This window comes from Rhineura floridana, chromosome 5 (assembly GCF_030035675.1).
Source record: "Rhineura floridana isolate rRhiFlo1 chromosome 5, rRhiFlo1.hap2, whole genome shotgun sequence".
Lineage (NCBI taxonomy): Eukaryota > Metazoa > Chordata > Lepidosauria > Squamata > Rhineuridae > Rhineura > Rhineura floridana.
The window spans coordinates 186,017,095-186,034,058 of record NC_084484.1 but is presented as its reverse complement, the minus strand read 5'-3'; the positions used below and the strand labels follow the sequence as shown (position 1 = coordinate 186,034,058).

Sequence of the window (16,964 nt, the reverse complement as noted above, 5' to 3'; positions counted from 1 at the left end):
AAGCTTGTCTAATGATACAGCTGGCTAGTATGTCCATGTGCAGTCATCGCCAGCCTGGTGTTCTCTAAATATTGTGGACCACAACTCTCATCATCCTTAGCCAGCACAATGTGCTGGTGTGAATTGCTGTCCAAAATATCTGGAGGGCACCAGTTTGGCAAAGGCTGATTTCATGTGGAATGCACAGGGGCTGAACTTCCAGCCTTAACTCTGCTTCAGCTAGTGTTGACGAAGCTGATGTTTGCCGTTCTTTTCTGTAAAAGAAATCAAAATGGGAAGCTTCCTGGTGCATGAGATAGTTTCAAGCCCAAAGGTCAAGTTCAAGAGATTTTCCTGCTTCAGAAAGCACTTTGTGACATGTGACCTGCTGCACCCTAATTGCTAGTTCCTGTAAATGCCCAACAGGGACAGGTGGCTGTGGCGATGTGGGTCGGTGTTGAAGACAGAGAGAAAGAGAGAAAAAATGAGTCACACCATTGTGACCGTGATGGACAGCCCTTTTTCAATGTGTACTATTTTTAGCTACAGGAAGCTCCTTCATTTTCCATCCTGCAGCATTTTGCAATGTCAGAGCTGCATCCGGGAGAGGGCGGCAGCCTGGGAGTGGATGGTTGGCTTAAGAGCCACCTGCCCCTTGCTTCCTTGTGGGTCTACTTGCTTGGCTTGCCAAGGGGAATGTACCCCATCTCTTCTCCTAGTAGGGATGTGCTGGAATTCCACCCGAATCACATTTGGTACCGGATTTTCCATTAATTCCCTTTTTTTCTATCATTGTGGATTGTATTTTTTTTTTTAAATCCACCTCTAAAATTTCATTTATCTATGAAATGGATAAATTCATTTATATTTCATTTATCAATATTTCCTTTCAAAATATTGATGTTTCCTTTCAAAATATTGATGTTAATATCAATATTAAATGATATTAATTTGTGAGGGGAAAAACAGATTGGTAATGAGGAGAGACGGAAAGAACTGGGCATGTTTAGCCTGGAGAAGAGAAGACTGAGAACATAAGAACATAAGAGCCTGCTGGATCAGGCCAGTGGCGCATCTAGTCCAGCATCCTGTTCTCACAGTGGCCAACCAGGTGCCTGGGGGAAGCCCGCAAGCAGGACCCGAGTGCAAGAACACTCTCCCCTCCTGAGGCTTCCAGCAACTTGTTTTCAGAAGCATGCTGCCTCTGACTAGGGTGGCAGAGCACAGCCATCATGGCTAGTAGCCATTGATAGCCCTGTCCTCCGTGAATGTGTCTAATCTTCTTTTAAAGCCATCCAAGCTGGTGGCCATTACTGCATCTTGAGGGGAGATATGATAGCACTCTTCAAGTACATGAAAGGTTGTCACATAGAGGAGGGCCAGGATCTCTTCTCGATCGTCCCAGAGTGCAGGACATGGAATAATGGGCTCAAGTTGCAGGAAGCCAGATTTCTACTGGACATCAGGAAAAACTTCCCAACTGTTAGAGCCATGCGACAATGGAACCAATGACCTAGAGAGGTAGTGGGCTCTCCGACACTTGAGGCATTCAGGAGGCAGCTGGACAGCCTTCTGTTGGGAATGCTTTGATTTGGATTCCTGCATTGAGCAGGGGGTTGGACTCGATGACCTTGTAGGCCCCTTCCAACTCTACTATTCTATGATTATGATTCTATGAAAAGCAGTGGCTGGCAGACAAAGAATGAAGTTGATACCGGCCTGTTAGGTCGACGGAATGCTTTAGAACGAGCACCAGCGAACAGATGCCATCCTAGAGACCTTGCTCACCCTTTGAGCTTTATTATTTCAGGCCAGGAGATGGCTGGGCCACTTGCTGTTCATCCAGGGGCTTTAAAGGCAGGAAGAGGACATGCCACAGAATTGTAGCAGCCTTCTCCAACCTTGCGTCCCTATATATTGTTGGACTGTGACCACCAGCAGCCCCAACCAGCATGGCCAATGGTTAGGGCTGATGGGAGCTGCAGTCCAAGAACATTTGGGGGCTCAAGGGGCTGGGAAAGGTAACTGGCTGGTGGGAGTTGTATTCCAAAACATCCAGAGGGCACCGGGTTGGGGAAGGTTAGAGTGGTCGGTGCTGGTCTAGATGGATGAATGGCCTGACTTGGTGTAAGACAGTTTCAAATGTATTGTGAGTTTGGGGGGTTGAGATGGATAATTCCTATGAGTCCCCTTCCAGCCTCTGATTTGGAGACTTGCGCCTGAGGGGTGAAAAACTCTCTCTGCTGGTCAGATGAGTTTCTTTTGTTAATCTAATAGAGTGGCCAGGTGGGTTAATGGGTCTATCAGGTGCCCATCAACTGGTGAATGGGCCAGGGAGATCAGGGTTGTGTTTTTAGTTGTGTTGGAGAAAGGCCGGGACTAGAGGCAGGCAGAGAGGGTGGCTCTCTGCACCATGGCTTTAGGATGCCTCCTGTAACCCTGATGGAAAAGCTGGATATTGGACTGCTGATGCCTTGAACCCCTCCATCCTAAGCTCAGGTTGGAATCTGTGTAAATAAACAAACCATATTTCATAAAGACACCACAGTCTCCGCTGACCTTCTTCCCAAGGAAACCAAACCCAGGGCGAGCGCAGGGACCCCTGGCAATCTCACCGCTCGGAGATTGGGGTGGTGTGCAACAGTATTACTTACTAGTTGTCTAATCATAAAGTACTTTCTCCCATTATAGTTTATAGTGCTACTGGGGGCTTTGTCCCTGCTCACTTTGTTCGCCAATCCCACCTACTGTCGCCAACCACCTTCTCACCGGGTCACCAAAGCCCCCTCCTCCCCCAGTTTGCCATAGCTCTCCCCCTTTCCCCTCAGGTGTCGCCAAAACTCCCCTCCCTTTTCCCCACCCCACCCCAAGGGTCGCCAGAACTCCCTCCCATTTCTCCCACCCCACCCCAGGGGGTGCCAGAACTTCCCTTCCCCTTCTCCCCCCACCACCCCAGGGGTTGCCAGACTTCCCCCCCCCCGCCAGCCTCCCACCGACATGGTGAGGCTGTCCCTCCAGGCCCTGCTGCCCCTCTGGGCCTTGTGGTTTGTTGTTGCTTACCTCACCTGGAAGTGTCACGATACCCGTTCACGGGTAGTGTGGCACAACGAAAATATAGTATAGGTAGATGTTTCCATCCCCACCCTAAACAGTCAGCCAGTTGCCCCAGCGTTCTCAGCAAGGGCTCCTAATGCTGCCTGATCTGCGCTTGTGGGTTCTAGCTGGGGGAGGGACTGCTGGCACGCAAAAGGGGGACATGACCCGTGGCAATTCCAGCGGCAGAACAATGTGTGTGTCCCCCCTCCCCACCAGTCTGTGTTCTGGTCCAGCCAGCCAAATGATGGTTTGCAACGGGGACACTAAATGAGGGTTTGATTCAGTGTACTGTGAGCTGGTTCCAGGTCTTTCAAAAGAATTCCCTGTCTCCAGTCTATGTACTGTGTTAAAAGAGGATGTTGTGGAAATAAAATAAAGAGATCTGGGGAGGGGACTGGGGAGCCAGGTGAGAGATGAAGATGGCCAGAAAAGCTCTAAGTCACACCCTGGCTTAAAACTGACAAAGCCTTGGAAATGTTTCCTCCTTTTCTGTCTTAAGACTGAAAAAAAAAAAATCCCCGTAGGCAAGAATGAGCTGGCTTTAACACTGTGCCCAATTCAAAGACAGGTTGTTTGTTTATTTGTTTAAATTGCCTTTGAACATCCGACCTGAAGAAGAGTTCTGTGTTACTGCAAACCTTGCTCATGTATGGATTGTGAATAGTGGTGGAGTAAAGATGTTCCTAGCAGAATTTGCTGTGTGAGCTTTTCAACCATGTAAGGTTACGCCTTTGTACTGTCCGGAGTGGGCTGCATAGGTTGATCTGCGGTGAGAGTCTGATTGATGTCTGTGTCTGGCTTGGAAACAGAACAGAAGATTCTATTTCCTAGCCCTGTCAGTTCATATGACACATTTCATGGTCCTCGGAAGTGGAAATCTGGATTTAACATGCTGCAGTTGTTTTTTCAACTAGTGTGTCTTGGCAGTTCATTGATGGGCAAGACCTGAGGGTGATTTCATTGTGCTCTGGTTAATTGCCAGGCCCACCAGATCACTGGTCTGTTGTCCTGTCTATCCGGTGCTGATGTGTTGGTACATCTAGCACCGCGCAAAGGTCCCATAATTTCCTCTTCAGGGCACTTCTCAGATGGCAGGTAAGCATCCAATGAATGCGAAGATTCGTGTTTGAAGGTCGGTGGGAGGGACCTGCCTCTTCGCCTCATTGGTAGTTGTATCTCCACCCTTCCTTATTTATATCAATAATAAAGAAATAGCAGATGTCAAGCACCATCTTAAGAAGAGGCATTCCTATCTGGGTGAGTGAAGAGGAGTAGGGGGCGCCTCTCTGAAGATGGGCTTCTCTTTGACGACAAGCTCTTAGATGTCCTCCCCAGTCTGCTACACTCCAGATATTTTGGGCTACAACTCTTTTCAGCACCAGCCAGCACAATGAGAGTTGCAGTCCAAAATATCTGAAGGGCACCAGGTTGGGGAAGACTGCCTTTGCCTTAGACTGCATCTCAAAGGAGCAGAACATCTATATCTCCAACCACTAGATAACAGTTCTTCATTTTGGCTTCCTTTGACCTTCTCCTAAGCTGATGAGCATGAATTTTCCACTCTGTTATCAGGACTATTATGGGTTGCTCTAAAGTACCCCTCCACAGCAACTCGGAGCAGGGTTTTCAGTGGCTGCCCTTGTTCTGTGGAACAGCAGTCCTGTCGAGGTACTATCTGCACTTTCCGGAAACAACAGAAGGCATTTTTGTTCCAGTCGTCTGGATGAATGGGTCTCTGCCACGGGAGACTACTTGGTTTTTATTTTTGTTTTAAAAAATGCTGCTGTTTTTTGTGATGTCTTTAATTGTTTTTTTCACTGTCTTTATTGTACACAGCCTTGCAGTGCTGTGTGGAAGGAGATTAATAAACAACAACAATCAGTAACCCTGAAGCTCTGGATAATGTTACAGACAGTGACACGCCTGTAATTTGCAGGGCAGCATGCCTTCCGTTGCTTTTGTGACTTGAGTCCCAAGGACAGAGATGGCTATCCCCCAGTTTTGGGGCCTGATATGCCCCATCAAATTCTCTCCTCACACCCCCGAACCCCCCCACTTTTGGAGCTGGGTGCAAAAAGAAAATCCGAGTAGACCCAGTCTTGAGATGGGCGGAGTCCCGCAACCTGATGGAGATGCCAGTTGCCCCTTCCCCAGTCATCAGCCTCTGCTAATGGCTCCTCAGCTGATCTGCATGAATCAGCTTAGCGGGGAGGGGGGCTGTATGCTTGCATGTGCCCTGTGTGTGTGGGCATGCAAGAGTGAGTGTCCATGCCCGCTATTGACCACAACCATCCCTGTCATGTGGCCCCTAGAAATTAGGTCAAGGTTGAATGTGGTCTTCAGGCCAAGGAAGATTAGCCACCACTGCCTGCCGTGTCTTAAAATCTTAGTTTCCCTCTTTTTCTGTCTTAAGAGTGAAAAACTCTATAGGGAAGAGTGAGCGGCACTTAACACCGTGATCAATTTAAAGATACTTTTTTTAATTTAAGGACTTGACCCTAAACATCCAGCCTGAGGAAGAGTTCTGTGTTAACTCCACTGTTTGCACGCGTCAGGTTTCCCCCCCCTTCAATATTGATGGTAAAGTATTGAAGAAAGAAGAAATTCCTGGTTGTCTAATATTTGCTGTGTGAGCTTTTCGGCCATGCAAGGTTGTTCTTCATACTTTCCGGAGTGGACCGCATGGGTTGATATGTGGCAAGTCTGATTGATGCCTGGTTCTGGCATGGGTACGGAGCCAAATATGACTTTGCCAACCTTGTTGTCTGTAGATTAGAATTCAAGAAACCTACTAATCCATGCCCCAGGATAATTATCCACTAGGCTCAGGGAGGCTTTAAAGTGTTATCATTGTTTGAGATAATTATCTCAAATTCAAAAGGTTTGGAAATACAGGATGCTGAGCCAGTGCTTGCTAATCAATATGAGCAAAAGATTGCGGGAATGGAGAGTGGCCCTTCTAATTCATTTGTCACATTTCCAGTGACTACTACCTTGAACTGCAAGGGAAAAGATCTAGATCTAAAGACAGAGAAATAGAAATAAAAGCAGACTGAGGAAAAGAATTAAGCCGAAGCCGGACCCTGCTCTCCTTTTCTTTCATGGGGTTCCTACTTCAGACTAGTTTTTTCTGTGGCCAGCTGGCTTTGTAAGGATGTCTGCCTCTTAAATTAAATGTCTGAAGGTTGTATTTCAGTTGGCTAGAAAAGAATCATTGTTAAACAAATGCCCAGTGTGTCTTTGCAAGTTAAACCTATGCATATTTGCTCCAGAGTAAGCACCATTAGTTGGAGTTTACTCACAGGTAAGTATGCACAGGGTTGCAGTCTTAGGTGGCTTTAAAAGATGGAAGGATCTGAAAGAGGATTTCATGGAGGAGAAGGAGAAGGCTGTTAGTGGCTACTTGCCACGATGGCTGTGTTCTGCCTCCACCATCAGAGGCCTCAATTTTATTATTGATTCATTTTATATCCTGCCCTTCCTCCTGAAGGAGCCCACGGTGGCAAACACATCAGTATTAAAACCACTTTAAAAGCATTCTAAAAACAGTTAAAAGAATTTTCTCAACCGGTGATTTCAAGGTTTCTGGGGACAGTCTCTTTCAGCCATCAAACGCCTGGGAAAACAGGAATGTTTTGAAATTCCTCCTGGAAGTCAATAATGAGGGAGACAGACACATCTCACCCCAGGGAGGGCGTTCCACACAGGGGGAACCGCCACCGACAAGGCCTGTCATGGGCCGTCACCATCCGCCCTCCCCCAGTGGTATCATCACCAGAAGGCCTATGCGCCAATGGGTGTGTGGCTGGAGCCAGAGGTGAATGGGGCCTGGGCTGTGGGTGTGTGGGGCTGTTTATGCACACATTCAGAGGAGGCAGGGGTGGTCCTCCAGGGTTCTCTGTCTGGCCCTTGATGTGACTTCCCAGGCCACACCCCTCACCTGCCCTGCTTCTCATCCCAAATGTTTTTGCTTGGCTAGAATGCATCCTTGAACTCTGATAATGCCTCTTGGTTGCTTGGATGGATGGATGGAGAGAGACGTGTGCAGGAACTATTCCATTGTACAAAGGTTAAATGTGCATTAATTGCTCCACCCACTTTGCCTCTGGCCTCACCCTCTTCTGGCATACGTCCCTTGGAAAGTTGCCCAGGAGCAGATGTGGCCCTGGGGTTAAAAAAGGTTCCCCAACCCTGGGCATAGGGAGAACCTGTACGGGAAGGGGAAAGTTAACCTTTCCCAAATATCATTCTCCCCTCATTAGAATCAAGCCCCCCCTCCATTCATCCAAACAGCTGTTTTGTCAGAGGGTTTGAACATCCTTGGGACCTGCATGGAAGCCCTGCAAGGGTCACTTCTGGCCTATGAAGATTCGTGCCACAAAAGACGTTAGTCATTTGGGGTGCCACAGGAACAGTTTTTGAAAATCTGGTTGTTCCTCTTCCATGCTTGTGATAAAATTTCTTAGAAAATCTAAATAAGTGTCTTAGTATCCAAATCCCACACTCCCCCTGTCCTCCATTTTGCACTTGCACCAGAAAACACCGATGTGTTTTATTTAAAATTTGAGCATGTATATAACACACACACACACACACACACACACACACGTGTGTGTGTGTGTGTGTGTGAGAGAGAGAGAGAGAGAGAGAGAGAGAGAGAGAGAGAGTCTTCAATGTTTGAAAGGGGAAAATACACTGTAAAAAGCTGTTGAATGAACCTCTGGTTAAAAGTAAAAGATAAAATAAAAATTTCAACCGACATAGAGTCTGAGCTACATAATTATCATGGGCTTCGAAGCTGGCTAACAGGAGCTAGCCCTTGGCTACCAAGCCCAGTCAGAGCTTGTAAGTCTCTGCAGGAGATACATCAAGTGTAATGCCCCATGGTGCTTTTTGTAAGGAGGGAAACCATCAGAAATCAAGGTCTAAGTAGACATAATAAGTTTCAAAAAATAAGATCCAAAAAATACAATACAGATTTAAGCTTAAATTGGAAGCATATGCATGTTATATACAAGCAAGAAATTATTACTATTATTATTGGAAGTATTGTCTTGCAACTCTCACATATCTGCAGCCGCAGCATAGTTCATCTGCATTGTACAAATTGAATCAATGCACAACGAGAAGCTCTCCAAATAGATGCCACTGATGAAGGCTTGAGCTAAGTTGAAACATGTCTGGCATATTAGGCATATTATATGACACTTGTTGTGCATTTTATCTTTGTAATTTTTATATTTCTGTAATTGTACGTCTCTGCATTTTATTGGTACATTGTGTGGTATATGTATATTTTGTTTTTTGAGTTAACATTTTATAGCACACTCTGTTACTAAGTGCCTGTGCATTTGAAATTGGGCTGCTTTGCTTGTTCTGTCGACTACCAGCTTAGGTTATATTTTCTGGTATTTATTTTCGTATTTTTTGAATCTTACTGTCTACTTAGACCCTGATTTTTGTTGTTTTTCCAGTTGTTCTTTTGTCAAGGTTTATTTTCTTCATATCAGGTTTGGTTTTTGTAAGGAGGTCAAAAAGCATGACGTGGTGCTAGCGAAGGAGGAAGGAAGGAAACGTCGCTGCCTCCACCTGTTCCAAACACACAAAGCTTGTAATTGACCTTGTGGTTTTGCTGAGGAGGGCAAAGGCTGACCCTGCTATCCCCTGACCTTGCTTGCGTCCTGTCATGGGTCAGAGAGCCCATAAGACATAGTGGTAGTGGTGGCTGGTGGCCCCATGCCAATGGAATCCCCTCTGGGTTTTAGCCTAAAATTTCAAGGAGCTGTCTAAAGTGTATGAAAGTCCAGATTAAAACCCGGAGCGGATTCCACTGCCCACTGACATGGAGCAACCAGCTACCACTGGTCACTGCTGCCTGGCTGGTCTAGCATCTTGCATTTTCTGCACCTTATTCCCAAAATTTTGCAAGAGGAGCAAAACCAGCTGCTGTTAACATCGCAGCAGTGGAGGTGTTTAATTGCTACCATCAAACCAAGTCATGTCGAATGTGATTGCCCTCCTCCTCCTCCTCCTTCACACATTCACTTAATTTGTTGTTATGTGCCTTCAAGTCGATTACGACTTATGGCGACCCTATGAATCAGTGACCTCCAAGAGCATCTGTCGTGAACCACCCTATTCAGATCTTGTCCTTTAATGTGTGTGTATTATTTATTTATTTATAAATATATTTGTATACCACTATTTCGTTAAAAACATCAAAGCGGTTTACAAGAAGTTTAAAAAACCACCACCACCACCACCTTACAATAAAAACATTAAAAATGCAATAAATACAAAGGCCAACTACTGCGAAAAGACATCTTCTTAATTGCCTGCATAAGCCTGGCAGAACAGAAAGGTTTTCAGCAAAAGGAGCCTGATGAATCTCTGTCGGCAGAGCATCCTAGGGAACTGGGCCGATGACACTGAAGACTCGATTTCGTGTCAGTGTTCAATGGGCCTCACCAACCCCGGGGACGATCAAGGGAGGTCCTGGAGGTGATCTCGGTGATCAAGCTGGGGATGGGGCCCTCAGTGCCAGGTGGGTCTCCCTTGGGAGGGAATTGCACAGTTGGGGGCACAACCTGCTCTGGGTGTCACCGCCAAATGAACAGAGGCAGGCAACCACCAGGGAGAGGGCCTTTTCAGCAGTGGCCCCCTTGTTAGGGAGCCGTCTCCACAGGGAGGCTTGCCAAGGCAGTCTTTTGACACTAGGTGAAGCCCCTTCTGTGCACCCAGGCCTTTTGGAAAACAAACTGTTTTGTTGTGTTGTGGTGTTTAGTTTGATGTACTGTTTTTGTATGCCATCCAGAGACAATGTTTTCTCTGGGGTATTTGGACTGGGCTAATGGCCTGGGGTTTTGGTCATTTATTTTTTGTGCTCATCCTTACATGGGTGGAGTGGTTACATTTGAGTTTTTGTGTGTGGATTAGCACTTTTAGTATATTTGCTTTAATGGATTGTTATTGTTGTAAAGAAGCCTCTGAGAAGGTTCTATCTCTGGAAGCTGCCTTATCTCATTTCCGAAGAAAAGGGTGGGTCGGAAAAGGTGATCTCACCTATTGGATGGGTTTGTTTGGGAGGAAGTGGGGTCATTTGTGGTGTTTCTTAGGGGCTGCCCTTGCACTGGACCTCTTTCCCCATTTCCTGTCAAAAATCACTGGTCTTGTGCCGTGCTGGCTGGGGCTGGGAGTTGTCGTCTGAAATATCTGGAGGGCACCAGGTTGGTGAGGTGTGATGTAAGGCAGGCGGTGACCAGAGAAAGCGAGAGAGAGCCTTGGCTTACCTGCAGAATGGAGACATTTTGCTGCCATTTTTGTGCCTACAAAAACCTTTCAGTTTTAAAAATATAGTCCTTTTAATCCTGTTGAGACCTGGCAGGTTTATTATGTTCCTCTGATCCCAGGTTTGAACCCTGATGTCTCCAGGTAGGGATGGGTAAGACCCCTGCTTATCATAGAATCGTAGAATAGTAGAGTTGGAAGGGACCTATGGGGCCATCAAGTCCAACCCCCTGCTCAATGCAGGGATCCAAATCAAAGCATTCCCGACAGATGGCTGTCCAGCTGCCCCTTGAATGCCTCCAGTGTCGGAGAGCCCACTAACTTTTGAAACTCTGGAGCGCTGCTGCCAGCCAGTGTGGACAGTACTGAGCCAGATGGACCACTGGTCTGACTCAGTGTGAGGAGCTTTCTCTCTTCCCGGATTTCATATGCTGCCAACTCCCACTCTTCTCTGGGTGTCCCAACAGTTTTCTGTTGTTGCTGCAGAGTTCTTTTATTGCTGAATCGTTCAAGCATTTTTATTGCGTGTGGGTGTGTCTCTCTCTTTTAATCTTTGGGAATGGCTGTTTGGCCTTGAACGTGTGGGATGTAACTCTGAGAAATACAGCAAAACTATTAAGCCAGGCCCCTTTTGTGCTTCTTTCCCCAGTTGTGGCTGCTGTTTCGGACCCCAGGAAGAGCGAGAAGCAAGAGGGATGAACTGAGGCCGGGGGGACGGTGCTGGGGCTCCCTCTCTGCCATGGCACAAGGGGCATCGCTGCCCATGACTGACTGGCTGCGGGCCCTCCACCTGGAGCAGTACGCGGAGAGCTTTGAGCGGAACAGGCTCTGGTGCATCTCCGACTGCCAGCATCTGACTGACGAGGCGCTGACCCGCCTTGGGGTGCTGCTGCCTGGCCACCGCAGGCGCATCCTCTCTGGGCTGCTGAAGGCCTTTACGGAGGCTCTGCCCACCATGGAGGGCCCCCAACTGCCTCCGAGGAGGCCGGTCCCCATGAAGCGCAACATCTTCCGCACTGCTACTTCCTCGGTGCAGCCAGAGGCCAGGAGTGACTTGGCGATGCCAGTTGGTGACAAAATGCCTCCTCGCCGGGAGATGGAGACGGCCAGAGGCCTCCCCCCTGTCCCCCCCCCTATCCCTCCACGGACAAGCTGCCATCCCCCAGTTAAGTTTTCCTCTCCTGCCCCCTTGGAACTTCCCACGGCCTCTTCCTTTGAGTCGGCTTCCCTTTTGGATTTTACATCTCCAGTGCTGCTCCCGCCACTTGCAGGAGACAGACTTAGTCCAGACACAGAAGAGGCAGGGAAGCAGCCCCTGCCGCCTCTTCCTGCCAAGCGCCACCAGCTGGAGAGCAAGCCCCCCTCTCAAAAGGCGCCTCCCGTACCCAGCCGCCCTCCCACGCTGCCCCCCAGGGGCCCACCTCAGAAACCAGCACCCAGGTGAGTTCTAAAGTTGCAAAGGAGTCGGGCTGGGATAGATGGTGGGCTGGGGTCCTTGTTGACAGGATGGGGCACCGCAAAGTTGCACCCTCCCTCCTTACCTGTGCCCTGATGAAATCCAGGGCGACACTTTCCTGTGCTCTTTTTGGGAGATGAAAACAGTAAAGTCTCGTGGCACATTTCTTACGGAATTATCTATGAAATCAGCCTTATGTGTTATCACAGTTGCTAGTCATTGAGGCAGACTTCTGCAACCTGATGTCCTCCAGTTGTTTTGGACTACAGTCCCCATCAGCCCCAGCCAGCATGGATGTATGATGCTGGGGCTGATGGGAAATGTGGTAGTAATGGGTGACTTCAACTACCCGGACATAGACTGGCCGCATATGTGTTCCAGTCATGACAAAGAAGCAAAGTTTCTAGATATTCTAAATGACTATTCCCTAGACCAGTTGGTCATGGAACCGACCAGAGGGACGGCAACCCTGGACTTAATCCTCAGTGGGGACCGGGACCTGGTGCAAGATGTAAGTGTTGTTGAACCGATTGGGAGCAGTGACCACAGTGCTATTAAAATAAACATACATGTAAATGCATACATGTAACTGGCCAATTGCCAAGAAAATCCAACACGGTCACATTTGACTTCAAAAGAGGAAACTTCACAAAAATGAGGGGATTGGTAAAAAGAAAGCTGAAAAACAAAGTCCAGAGGGTCACATCACTCGAAAATGCTTGGAAATTGTTTAAAAACACTATATTAGAAGCTCAACTGGAGTGCATACTGCAGATCAGAAAAGGTACCGCCAGGGCCAAGAAGATGCCAGCATGGTTAACGAGCAAAGTCAAGGAAGCTCTTAGAGGCAAAAAGTCTTCCTTCAGAAAATGGAAGTCTTGTCCGAATGAAGAAAATAAAAAAGAACACAAACTCTGGCAAAAGAAATGCAAGAAGGCAATAAGGGATGCTAAAAAAGAATTTGAGGAGCACATTGCTAAGAACATAAAAACCAACAACAAAAAATTCAAAGCAGGAGACCATCTAGGGAGGCGATTGGACCCTTGGATGATAAGGGAGCCAAAGGTGTACTAAAGAACGATAAGGAGATTGCAGAGAAGCTAAATGAATTCTTTGCATCTGTCTTCACAGTGGAAGATATAGGGCAGATCCCTGAACCTGAACTAACATTTGCAGGAAGGGATTCTGAGGAACTGAGACAAATAGTGGTAACGAGAGAGGAAGTTCTAGGCTTAATGGACAATATAAAAACTGACAAATCACCGGGCCCGGATGGCATCCTCCCGAGAGTTCTCAAAGAACTCAAATGTGAAATTGCTGATCTACTAACTAAAATATGTAACTTGTCCCTCGGGTCCTCCTCCGTGCCTGAGGACTGGAAAGTGGCAAATGTAACGCCAATCTTCAAAAAGGGATCCAGAGGGGATCCCGGAAATTACAGGCCAGTTAGCTTAACTTCTGTCCCTGGAAAACTGGTAGAAAGTATGATTAAAGCTAGATTAACTAAGCACATAGAAGAACAAGCCTTGCTGAAGCAGAGCCAGCATGGCTTCTGCAAGGGAAAGTCCTGTCTCAGTAACCTATTAGAATTCTTTGAGAGTGTCAACAAGTATATAGGTAGAGGTGATCCAGTGGACATAGTGTACTTAGACTTTCAAAAAGCGTTTGACAAGGCACCTCACCAAAGACTTCTGAGGAAGCTTAGCAGTCATGGAATAAGAGGAGAGATCCTCCTGTGGATAAGGAATTGGTTAAGAAGCAGAAAGCAGAGAGTAGGAATAAACGGACAGTTCTCCCAATGGAGGACGGTAGAAAGTGGAGTCCCTCAAGGATCGGTATTGGGACCTGTACTTTTCAACTTGTTCATTAATGACCTAGAATTAGCAGTGAGCAGTGAAGTGGCCAAGTTTGCTGACGACACTAAATTGTTCAGGGTTGTTAAAACAAAAAGGGATTGTGAAGAGCTCCAAAAAGATCTCTCCAAACTGAGTGAATGGGCGGAAAAATGGCAAATGCAATTCAATATAAACAAGTGTAAAATTATGCATATTGGAGCAAAAAATCTGAATTTCACATATACGCTCATGGGGTCTGAACTGGCGGTGACCGACCAGGAGAGAGACCTCGGGGTTGTAGTGGACAGCACGATGAAAATGTCGACCCAGTGTGCGGCAGCTGTGAAAAAGGCAAATTCCATGCTAGCAATAATTAGGAAAGGTATTGAAAATAAAACAGCCAATATCATAATGCCGTTGTATAAATCTATGGTGCGGCCACATTTGGAATACTGTGTACAGTTCTGGTCACCTCATCTCAAAAAGGATATTATAGAGTTGGAGAAGGTTCAGAAGAGGGCAACCAGAATGATCAAGGGGATGGAGCGACTCCCTTACGAGGAAAGGTTGCAGCATTTGGGGCTTTTTAGTTTAGAGAAAAGGCGGGTCAGAGGAGACATGATAGAGTGTATAAAATTATGCATGGCATTGAGAAAGTGGATAGAGAAAAGTTCTTCTCCCTCTCTCATAATATTAGAACTCGTGGACATTCAAAGAAGCTGAATGTTGGAAGATTCAGGACAGACAAAAGGAAGTACTTCTTTACTCAGAGCATAGTTAAACTATGGAATTTGCACCCACAAGATGCAGTAATGGCCACCAATTTGGACGGCTTTAAAAGAAGATTAGACAAATTCATGGAGGACAGGGCTATCAATGGCTACTAGCCGTGATGGCTGTGCTGTGCCACCCTAGTCAGAGGCAGCATGCTTCTGAAAACCAGTTGCCGGAAGCCTCAGGAGGGGAGAGTGTTCTTGCAGTCGGGTCCTGCTTGCGGGCTTCCCCCAGGCACCTGGTTGGCCACTGTGAGAACAGGATGCTGGACTAGATGGGCCGCTGGCCTGATCCAGCAGGCTCTTCTTATGTTCTTATGTTCTTATGTCCAGAACAACCGGTGTGCACCAGGTTGGTGAAGTGTGGCCTAAGGAGATGTGTGGGGAGGATGAGGGGAGGGGAACATGCTCATTTGAGGCTTACTGTGGTTTGTTCTTGCTATGCTAAATCAAGGTTTAGGGTGTTGTCTGAAGGATAATGAGGAAGATTATTATCCGAAGAGTTGGAATGCTCTCTAGGGGGGGAAAGGTTAAAGTGTTGGGGGTATGGAAATGACTGACTTGTCCATTTATTTATTACATTTATGTCCCACCTTTCTTCCAAGGAGCTCAAGGTGGCACGCATGACTCTCCCCCTCCTCATTTTATCCTTGCCACCAACCCTGTGAGGTAGGCAAGGATGAGAGGCAGTGACTGGCCCAAGAGCACTGAGAGAGCTTCATGACCAAGCAGGGATTTGAACCTGGGTCCTGACAGAAATGTATGAACTTATGCACAGTGCAGAGAGAGTGCAGAGAGATATTTTTTCATCCTTTTCCACTCATATTACTAGAACTGTGCATCACCCAATGAAACTGAAGGGCCATGGACTCAGGACAGACGAAACAAAGGATAACTGTGTTCCCCCCCCCTCCTGTATTCATTGCCCCAAGATGGCGGTGTTGGCCATAGGCTTAGATTTATTATTTTATATAATTTATTATATTATTATTTATATTCCATATTTAGATGGCTTTGAAAAGGAGGTTGACAAATTGATGGAGGGAGGAGATGTTCGAGTAGAGCCTCCCTGCTCAGAAGCAGTGTACCTTGGCAAACTAGGGAGCAGGAGAGGGCTGCTGTTGTCAAGCCCCTCTTGTGGGCATCCTGGAGGCATCTGACTGGCCACTGTGGGAAATGGGGTGCTAGACTTAGTGGGGCCCATGTTGGTCTGATCCAGAAGGGCTCTTGCTTGGTCCTTAGGTCCCTTGAAGGCTCCATTAGTGGAGGGAAGAGCCGAGAGACAGTGGTAAGAGGACCTGCTTTGTGCGTAGTTGGTGTTGGGTTCAGTGTTATAGGGCTAGGAGGGGCGGCAGCCAGTCATTGTTGAGAATGCTGGGCTAGGTTCACTGATGATCCGACTTGGTAGTGGCAGCGGGTGGCTCCATGTCAGGCAGGGGAATCCACTCCAGGTTTTAGTCTGAATGGTCAAGGAGCTAAACCTGGGCTAAAACTTGGAGCAGATTCCACTGCCACTCTGACACGGAGCCACCAAATGCCAGACTGATGATCTGACTCTGTATAAGGCTACTTCGTTCCCTGCTGTGCAGAACGCCACCTAGTGCCTCTCAAGGTGCCTTCGCAGGTTACAGCTTGCCTTCTGAGGTAGAGTTCTTCCAAAATTCTTCCCTTTTCTGGACCGGGATATCCTGACCACTATTGTCCATGCGCTGGTAACCTCCAAGATGGATTACCGTTATGCGCTCTTTGTGGGGCTGCCCTTGAGGTTGGTCCGGAAGCTTCAGCTAGTGCAAAATGTGGCAGCGAGACTGCTCACTGGGGCAAGGTATCGCCAATATGTTGCCCCGCTGCTGAAAGAATTGCACTGGCTGCCTATTTGCTACTGGGCCAAGTTCAAGGTTCTAGTCTTGGTGTACAAAGCCCTATACAGCTCGGGACCAGGATACTTGAAAGACCGTCTTACCCCTTACATACCCAGTCTATCAGTGTGCTCTGCAGGTGAGGGCCTCCTGCAGATACCATCTTATCAGGAGGTTCGTTCTGCACAACAGAGGAAACGGACCTTTAGTGTGGCGGCACCTACTCTGTGGAATTCCCTCCCCTTAAATATTAGGCAGGCGCCATCTCTGCTATCTTTTTGGCTCCTATTGAAGACCTTCCTCTTTCAACAAGCCTTTTAAGTTGAGACCTTATCCCAGTCTGCGACTGTGTTGGAATTGCTTTTTAATATGTTCTTAAACCTTTTTTCTAAAGATGTCCTCAAAGCTTTTTAAAAAAATGTTTTTAAAGTTGTTTTGTTTTGATGTAGTTTAAAGTCTGTTCTATGATGCTTGAAAGCGTTTTCAGTGCTTTTGTTTGCCGCCCTGGGCTCCTGCTGGGAGGAAGGATGGGATATAAATCAAATAATAAATAATAAATAAATAAAAGGGGAATGAAAGATATTAAAAATAATGGTGATTTCTGAACAACAGCAAGCAAGAGCAAATAAACTAGGGCTGCGTACACCCCATAGCTTTACAGCACATCTCGCCCTTCAAA

General features: G+C 47.1%; 1 protein-coding gene across 7 annotated transcripts in view; it reads left to right on the top strand.

Moving 5' to 3' along the window:
• The window catches only part of ARAP1 (ArfGAP with RhoGAP domain, ankyrin repeat and PH domain 1), a 185,498-nt gene that overhangs the window by 44,287 nt on the left and 124,247 nt on the right, over positions 1-16,964 (top strand). For all 7 annotated transcript variants that reach the window (XM_061629148.1, XM_061629149.1, XM_061629150.1 and 4 more), the window contains one exon: positions 11,012-11,802. In XM_061629148.1, coding sequence (XP_061485132.1) covers positions 11,012-11,802 — 791 coding nt within the window. The remainder of the gene's footprint in view (positions 1-11,011; positions 11,803-16,964) is intronic.